The 9,509-nt window shown below is 42.1% G+C and overlaps 1 protein-coding gene across 4 annotated transcripts; it reads left to right on the top strand.

The window, feature by feature from the left end:
* The first annotated feature begins 5,806 nt into the window (after window positions 1-5,806).
* On the top strand, window positions 5,807-9,011 carry LOC115178287 (uncharacterized). 4 transcript variants are annotated; one of them, XM_029739396.1, is made up of 4 exons: window positions 5,807-6,102; window positions 6,538-6,626; window positions 7,428-7,636; window positions 7,952-9,011. In XM_029739396.1, the coding sequence occupies exons 1-4, from the start codon at window positions 5,963-5,965 to the stop codon at window positions 8,636-8,638; spliced, it is 1,125 nt and encodes a 374-aa protein (XP_029595256.1). In that variant the 5' UTR covers window positions 5,807-5,962; the 3' UTR covers window positions 8,639-9,011. The 4 variants fall into 4 exon arrangements, with proteins under 4 accessions (XP_029595256.1, XP_029595254.1, XP_029595253.1 ...); XM_029739394.1 differs by having other exon boundaries at window positions 5,810-6,093; window positions 6,442-6,626; XM_029739393.1 differs by having other exon boundaries at window positions 5,810-6,102; window positions 6,442-6,626.
* The last annotated feature ends 498 nt before the right edge of the window (window positions 9,012-9,509 follow it).

The raw sequence follows: 9,509 nt of genomic DNA, 5'->3' as shown, positions 1-9,509 counted from the left end.
TACTGGCCCAATGCTCTTAACCGCTAGACGGAGGGAGAGCAATAGAAAGAGAGGGAGAGAGAACAAGTGAGAGGCATGTCAAGCCAAGGCAAATGCCATGCAGGGAATGAATGCCTGTTTGAAATGGGACTTGAAATGGCTCCAGACCTGGGTTCAAATACCATTTGAAATCATTTCAAATACTTGATCTGTGCGTGATTGAGGTTGCCTGTTGAAATGGAACCAATAGAGAAGTCCCAAAAGTGCTAAACCGGCCCACCTGTGACCTAGCACTCCAGGCAGACAAAAGAAAATACTCAAAAGTGTTTGAACGTTTTCGAATAGTATTTGAACCCAGGTCTGAATAGCTCATTAGATCATGGGTGTGAGTGCTGGGATCGACGAGGCGTTTTAAAGCAGGCTGACTGAAGATGAGCCTTGACTTGTAGTGTTCATTCCACATGAATCTACTGTTATTTGGTCTGTGTACCAAATGGTACCCTATTCCCTATGGGACCTGGTCAAAAGGAGTGTACTACGTAGGGAATAGGGTGCAATTTGGGATGCACACTACCAACCACAATGGGCTTCATTCATTAATGGCTTGGGTTGGCTTGTCAGTATGCTTTTGGTGTTTTGAGCCATTCACAATAACAGGGATTCTCACTGGCGTGTGTGTGTGTGTGTGTTTCATGATTCACTGGCCCTAAACTAAGGTTTGATCAGGCCACAGCCACATAGCAGTTACTGGTGGTATGTAGTGTTAATTATAACTCTTGGCTAGAGCCCAGTTAGAGGCCTCATTGGTTAACAAAGGCAAAGAAGGCCTGAGTAAGGAATAGTATAGATGTATCTGTCCCCCACTGAGTAGATCCAAAGAGGGACTACAGTACCATGAAACTGAGACTGCATCCCAATGGCACCTATAGGGTTCTGGTCAAAAGTAGCGCACTGTATAGGGAACAGTGCTATTTGGGACGTGACCTCTAGCAGTCCATTGCTACTTCCCACAGACTTGTCAAAATGTTATTTTAGGCACTTGCCTTCAAAGCACAAAATACTAGACCTAACAAAAATGACGGGAAAGCAACTTTGATTCAACCAGCGTGTGCCCAGTGGGGATCGTCTCTTTCTACCTCTCTCTCCTCTTTCCTTCTTTCTCTTTCCAACCCTCTCTTCTGGCTCTCTCTCTCTCTCTCACTCGCTACTGTATGTAAGAGTCTAAAACCAGATGACTCGTCTCAAGTAGGTCTATTTTAGGCTAACTTTAATCTGAAGCAGGACTTAACCCAGCAACTCTTCAACTCAGTCAGTCACAGGACAAGCGCACTGGCCTGCGTCATAAAGATGGTTGAGTAAGCTGAGTTGACTGAGGGGTAACACAGAGAAGTGGTAGTGGCAGTGTTAGCAATGGGCCTACTTCTCTGAGAGTATATATAGTTCCCTATAATCCCCAGCCGTCAGCCTGTTAATGAGCTCAGATCCTCAGACTGTCACTGTGACCAGATAATTAGCCTGTGTGTGTGTGACCAGATAATTAGACTGTGTGTGTGTGACCAGGTAATTAGACTGTGTGTGTGTGACCAGATAATTAGCCTGTGTGTGTGTGACCAGGTAATTAGCCTGTGTGTGTGTGACCAGGTAATTAGACTGTGTGTGTGTGACCAGGTAATTAGCCTGAAGGCTCGGGATCAGAGTGAGTCATCTAGGGACATGTCAGTCAGTATACAGACGTGTGAGAGAGGAAGAAAGAGGAAGTAGGGGTGGAGCTTAAATAGTTAGTTAAATCAAATACAGGTTCAACTGAATGACAACAAAGACAGAATACAATATGGAGTTTTATTGAATAGTTTGGGGTAGCCTCATCTCCGTAGAATACTCCTCAGAGCCAGATGCTGATGACAAGTTGCCCTATGCTGGAAGAACGGGGATGCGATGACAGGCCTTCAGTTGGTGGTGGGGAGGTGGAAGGTCGTTGAAAGGCTGTTGCTGATAAATAGCAAGTGGGAGACAAAGTTTGAGTTGACGTAAATACTCCCCTAGATTCATGCTCATTGGTTGAAAGAAAGGAAAGTGATTATTGCACGAGTGAGCCCATAGGTTAATCAGCAAGCGGGGTGGGATTGCCTTAGTGTGCCATGCTCATAGGCTGAAGTGAATAGGTGAATGACATTCTGCATTCTTGCTAATAGTAAAGGAGGAGGAGAGACGTGACACCATACTGATGAGGTAACATTATCGACACTACCATACCTGCTATGCTGACGAGGTAACATTATAGACACTACCATACCTGCTATGCTGACGAGGTAACATTATAGACACTACCATACCTGCTATGCTGATGAGGTAACATTATAGACACTACCATACCTGCTATGCTGATGAGGTAACATTATAGACACTACCATACCTGCTATGCTGATGAGGTAACATTATAGACACTACCATACCTGCTATGCTGATGAGGTAACATTATAGACACTACCATACCTGCTATGCTGATGAGGTAACATTATCGACACTACCATACCTGCTATGCTGATGAGGTAACATTACAGACACTACCATACCTGCTATGCTGATGAGGTAACATTATAGACACTACCATACCTGCTATGCTGATGAGGTAAAATTATAGACACTACCATACCTGCTATGTTAATGAGGTAACATTATAGACACTACCATACCTGCTATGCTGATGAGGTAACATTATAGACACTACCATACCTGCTATGCTGATGAGGTAACATTATAGACACTACCATACCTGCTATGCTGATGAGGTAACATTATAGACACTACCATACCTGCTATGTTGATGAGGTAACATTATAGACACTACCATACCTACTATGCTGATGAGGTAACATTATAGACACTACCATACCTGCTATGCTGACGAGGTAACATTATAGACACTACCATACCTGCTATGCTGACGAGGTAACATTATAGACACTACCATACCTGCTATGCTGATGAGGTAACATTATAGACACTACCATACCTGCTATGCTGATGAGGTAACATTATAGACACTACCATACCTGCTATGCTGATGAGGTAACATTATCGACACTACCATACCTGCTATGCTGATGAGGTAACATTATAGACACTACCATACCTGCTATGCTGATGAGGTAACATTATAGACACTACCATACCTGCTATGCTGATGAGGTAACATTATAGACACTACTATACCTGCTATGTTAATGAGGTAACATTATAGACACTACCATACCTGCTATGCTGATGAGGTAACATTATAGACACTACCATACCTGCTATGCTGATGAGGTAACATTATAGACACTACCATACCTGCTATGTTGATGAGGTAACATTATAGACACTACCATACCTACTATGCTGATGAGGTAACATTATAGACACTACCATACCTGCTATGCTGACGAGGTAACATTATAGACACTACCATACCTGCTATGCTGATGAGGTAACATTATAGACACTACCATACCTGCTATGCTGATGAGGTAACATTATAGACACTACCATACCTGCTATGCTGATGAGGTAACATTATAGACACTACCATACCTGCTATGCTGATGAGGTAACATTATAGACACTACCATACCTGCTATGTTGATGAGGTAACATTATAGACACTACCATACCTGCTATGCTGATGAGGTAACATTATAGACACTACCATACCTGCTATGTTAATGAGGTAACATTATAGACACTACCATACCTGCTATGCTGATGAGGTAACATTATAGACACTACCATACCTGCTATGCTGACGAGGTAACATTATAGACACTACCATACCTGCTATGCTGATGAGGTAACATTATAGACACTACCATACCTGCTATGCTGATGAGGTAACATTATAGACACTACCATACCTGCTATGCTGATGAGGTAACATTATAGACACTACCATACCTGCTATGCTGATGAGGTAACATTATAGACACTACCATACCTGCTATGCTGATGAGGTAACATTATAGACACTACCATACCTGCTATGCTGATGAGGTAACATTATAGACACTACCATACCTGCTATGTTGATGAGGTAACATTATAGACACTACCATACCTGCTATGCTGATGAGGTAACATTATAGACACTACCATACCTGCTATGTTGATGAGGTAACATTATAGACACTACCATACCTGCTATGCTGATGAGGTAACATTATAGACACTACCATACCTGCTATGCTGACGAGGTAACATTATAGACACTACCATACCTGCTATGCTGATGAGGTAACATTATAGACACTACCATACCTGCTATGCTGATGAGGTAACATTATAGACACTACCATACCTGCTATGCTGATGAGGTAACATTATAGACACTACCATACCTGCTATGCTGATGAGGTAACATTATAGACACTACCATACCTGCTATGCTGATGAGGTAACATTATAGACACTACCATACCTGCTATGTTGATGAGGTAACATTATAGACACTACCATACCTGCTATGCTGATGAGGTAACATTATAGACACTACCATACCTGCTATGTTGATGAGGTAACATTATAGACACTACCATACCTGCTATGCTGATGAGGTACCATTATAGACACTACCATACCTGCTATGCTGATGAGGTAACATTATAGACACTACCATACCTGCTATGTTAATGAGTTAACATTATAGACACTACCATACCTGCTATGCTGATGAGGTAACATTATCGACACTACCATACCTGCTATGTTGATGAGGTAACATTATAGACACTACCATACCTGCTATGCTGATGAGGTAACATTATAGACACTACCATACCTGCTATGCTGATGAGGTAACATTATAGACACTACCATACCTGCTATGTTGATGAGGTAACATTATCGACACTACCATACCTGCTATGCTGATGAGGTAACATTATAGACACTACCATACCTGCTATGTTAATGAGGTAAAATGATAAACACTACCATAGATACCTGCTATTCTTATGAGGTAACATTATAATCATTACCAAATGCCTGCTATGCTAATGAGGCAGCATTATAAACACTACCCTATAAAAAACGGTTGTGTTTATGAGGTAACATTATAGACACTACCATATGAATAAAAGCGATGTGAATTATATGCGTTTATGAATAAAAAGTAACCCTAGACAAGAGTTTCTAGACTGTGTGTGTGTGTGTGTGTGTGTGTGTGTGTGTGTGTGTGTGTGTGTGTGTGTGTGTGTGTGTGTGTGTGTGTGTGTGTGTGTGTGTGTGTGTGTGTGTGGAAGCGAGAGGTGTGTATAAGGAAACTATGAGTCACTGTGAAAGAACCACTGGTATGGTGTCATTCTACACTTCTAGAGAATTGGGGAGGAAGGACTTGAGGTACTGTAATAATATTTTAGGTACTGTAATAATATTTTCAAACCTCAACTCAATCAGCAATAAAGATAAACAAAGTAAACTGTCATGGATAATGTGAACATTTTGGATAATATGATGAACATAAATACAGCATCAAAGACAATCAATTGCATTGCCAAATATGTGTGTCTTCCTAGGGTAATCCTCTTTTGTAAACTTTAAAACGTTTTTCTCTCCGTCCATTGTCTGATTTGTGTTGTGCTTTCTAAGTTATGCTAGCAAACATACAGAAATTCACTCGTGATAAAAGTTGGCCTCCAAGTTCATTTCATAAATGTACAGTACCTTGCCGCCTTTTTACCTCTAATGCTAGAGTGCCACCTGGCGTCCTTACTGTAAACTACACTTCCCAATTTTTATGAAAACATAATCACCGTAGACTGTCATGTGACCAGCAAACACTGGGCTTGTTCCGTCATTGCAGCCGACTGACTGATCTACAAATCACCGTGCATCATAAATAACGATATTATTATTTGTAGATCAGTCGGTCAGGATTTGATGCTCCCGAACACGGCCACAGCTTTAACGAGAAACAGAAAGTTGACCGAACTAAGGTTGTTGTGACGGTATGATAGAAACGACACTGTTACACAGCGCTCACCTCCATCATTCTGAACTCTTGAATGAACACCAAGAACCAACGGAAGTCGTTTTGAACCCACGTTCTTGCTGTATGCTGCTTGCACGGTTTCTAAGAAGGTACCGTAAGTAGGTCGACAAACATCGATGCTAGCTACAGTTATACCAGATAATGTTATTTAACCAAATATTTTTTAGATCCATTACTGAGAGTTACAGGTTAGGTACTGTTTGTAGCACAGATCATTTTCGACCAACCTTAACTTGAATGTCCAGTTTCAGGTGGTGGGTTTGAATTTAGAAAATGCTCAGTTATTAAAATAAATGTTTTGCTCCATTAAGCAAATTCAACAATGTGTACTGCGCCATCTTGTCTATTTAAAATCTCTCATTGATTGAGACAGGTCCACCCTAAAGTGCAGCATGTCATGATGACACTCATCTATTCTTACCGTCCTTGTATTACAGACTTCCCATCTTTCTCTCTCTCTCTTTCCCCCTTTCTCCCCCCTCTCCTTCCCTCACTCTCTTACTCCCCCTCTGTCTTTTCCCTTCCTCCATCAGGATGTCATCATCTCTTTCCCGACCTCGTCATGTGATCTGGGAGACAGAGGAGCTGGTGGCCTACCTCCACCCCATGCCCTGGACCCCAGGTAGATGCATATTCTTTACCACCTAGATCTGGTCCAGGGCCCGGTTTCCCAAAAGCATCTTAAGGCTAAGTTAATGTTAGAACTTTCGTAGGAGCATCGTTAAATATCCAAGCTGTTGGCTATGTGTTTTCAATCAATGTGAGACAATATATCCACAGGAAAGTATAATTCTTTCAACCTTTCAAAGTGCACGTAGTGCATTCAGATTCCTATCACCTGAAGCATGCGCAGAAACATGTAAACATGTGCAAGAGCTCGGCAAGTATGCATGTGTCTTGTGCGTGTATTTTTATCTCGTGCATGTATTTTTGTCTTGTGCGCATGCTTCAGGTGATAGGAATCTGAATGAACTACCTGCGCTTTGAAAGGTTGATGGAATTATACTTTCCTGTGGATATATTGTCTCATATACCGACCAAAAGGACCAACCGCACAGGCAACCAGTAAAGTACATTCAAATATAATTGTCATTTTATTCAACATGCTGGCTTGTAGAAGTTGAGAGGAAACTGTCCTGATTCAAACGCTCATTTCTGCCCAACGTAGAATTCAATGTAATTCATCGTCGGGTTTCCAGCCAGGTAACACACCTCATGTCAATCCATTGCTTTTACATTTTATGAAAGTCAGTTTCTACGCAACCACTGAACATGTACAGTGAACTGTGCAATCCTTCTATAGTATACTATCATCCACTATATCTTGCTGTCTGGCACCCTATCCTCCCTATAGTGCACTGCATAGGGAAAAGGGTTCCATTTGGGACAATCTTTTTCTTCATATATGGAATATCAATCATAGGCACTACCATCCTGGAGCAGAAGACCCCCAGGGGCCCCGATGAGGAACCAAGCCCAGCTCAGGGCAGTCTCTTCAAGCTGGGTGAGGGAGCCTACCTGAGGTTGCTGCTGGGGGCCAGGGAGGTGGGGGCCCTGCTGTGTGAGAGGCTGGGGGTGAAGAGATGTGCCCTGGTCTGCAGGCCCCACCCAGACAGTAACAGTCCACCCCAGGTCTGTTGTGTTTGTACTCTGCTCTACTATTTTCTACTTTACTCTTATTCTACTCTATTCTACTCTTTTCTACTTTACTCTTATTCTACTCTATTCTATGCTGATCTTTTCTCCATTCTATTTTATTCTACTCTTCTCTATTCTATTCTAATCTATTCTAATGTGTCTCATTTAGTTTTGAATAAAAACTGGCAATATAATTTATGTTGATGAACAAAAACATTACATTTGTGTTTAGGTAGCACCATAATTCTGTCCTCCTTTCTAGTATGAACAGGTAACCTAGTAATAGTCCCTGTTGTTATTGACTCTCAGATCCGGGTGCTGCCGCTACACGGCCTTGACAGCGATTGGCGCCCCCACCTGGCGGAAGATGAGCACTACACCCACCACGACCCCGGCTACGTCACCTCTAAAAGCGGCCCTCGCTGGACTGACACGTCCCTCCAGGAGATCCAGGCCGAGATTCGGGCCCAGCTCCCTTCCCCCAATGCCCTACCAAACCTCACCTTCCTGGGGGAAGACCCATCGCACCCCGGCCTCTTCTCCCGGATCGTCCGTGGAGAGGAGCAGCATTGGAGGGTGTGGGAGGATGAGGGGCACGTGGCATTCCTCACCCCATTCCCCAACGCCCCTGGCCTCACCGTACTGGTCCCCCGTCGACCTCTGACCTCTGATATATTTAGACTCGAAGAGGCAGATTATACGAGTTTGGTACTGGCAACCCAGAAGGTGGCCAGGGTTTTGGAAGAGGGTCTTGGAGCGTGGGGGGTGGGGTTGATATTCGAGGGGTTTGAGATTGACTACGCTCATGCTAAATTGATACCTCTGCTCTCTCCTCCCTCCTCTCACCAGGTTGATGGGGGCTCCACCACCACCACTAAATCTCCACCTCCTCAGGCCCAGTTTAGTGCCACCTATCCTGGGTTTGTGACCTCGGAGGATGGCCCTGAGGCCAGCCTGGAGTGTTTGAAGGAGTTACAGGCCAAAATCACACAGTAATGATAATGTATTGACATGTTATGAAATATGTATGTAATTGCATATTATGAAGGACCTGAAACTGGGTGATTATAGTATTGATGTATTGCACTTGACTACATACATTCCAATTGGTTGACTTGGTGATGTGATAGCTTTTTTCAATACCAAGCCTGTTGATTCATGTACATACTGATTTGGTATACCAAATTCTATAGATGTGACTGTTTCTGTAAATCATTTTATTATCAACTTTAAATAGGACAACAATCAAGAGCTTTATTTGATAAACATGGTACTGTAAGGTTTTTAGACCTTTCCTTTGAAAAGTACTTAACAGTAGCATGGAAAAAGACATGATTGTTTGATCAAAATAAACATGTGGTTTCTATTACGTTTTGTAAAGTTTATTTTCAGATGATATTAGTTAGAGTACAACAGGCTGAGAAGGAGAAAACGGAAAGAAATGAACCACCATCTTTCATTGTCAAATGTTACTATACGTATGTCATTACTCATTATCCCTCTAATTGTATTAAATTAGTACAAACAACCATGAAACCAAGCACCTTCATATAGGGCTATTTCACTCAAATTACAAAATGAAGTATTGGATTCCTTCAAAAGTTTACATTTGAAACAGTGGCCATATAGACATACCTTGTACATAGACAGTTGTTTTTCTTACCCTGTAAGCAATGTAATTTAGTGAACTATCCATTTAATCATTATATTACATATGCTTCAGTCATATCATTGAATCATCATCACCCAGTGCTTTGTCTCTCAATTATGTTTGGTGGGATCTATTTACAGAGTTCAACGCTCACAACACATCTGCATATTCCCCTAACAAGGTCTTAAGATCTCTGCCTAACAAGGCTTCTAATTG

Source organism: Salmo trutta, chromosome 38 (assembly GCF_901001165.1).
Source record: "Salmo trutta chromosome 38, fSalTru1.1, whole genome shotgun sequence".
NCBI lineage: Eukaryota > Metazoa > Chordata > Actinopteri > Salmoniformes > Salmonidae > Salmo > Salmo trutta.
This window is presented reverse-complemented; position numbering and strand designations above follow the sequence as displayed.

Bases quoted from the DNA above. Each gene is read 5' to 3' on its own strand.
- LOC115178287 (XM_029739393.1), top strand. From the start codon at position 5,963: ATGATAGAAACGACACTGTTACACAGCGCTCACCTCCATCATTCTGAA. The intron at 6,103-6,441 runs GTAGGTCGACAA...CTTGTATTACAG, and splicing joins TTTCTAAGAAGGTACCGTAA to ACTTCCCATCTTTCTCTCTC. The intron at 7,637-7,951 runs GTCTGTTGTGTT...ATTGACTCTCAG, and splicing joins ACAGTAACAGTCCACCCCAG to ATCCGGGTGCTGCCGCTACA.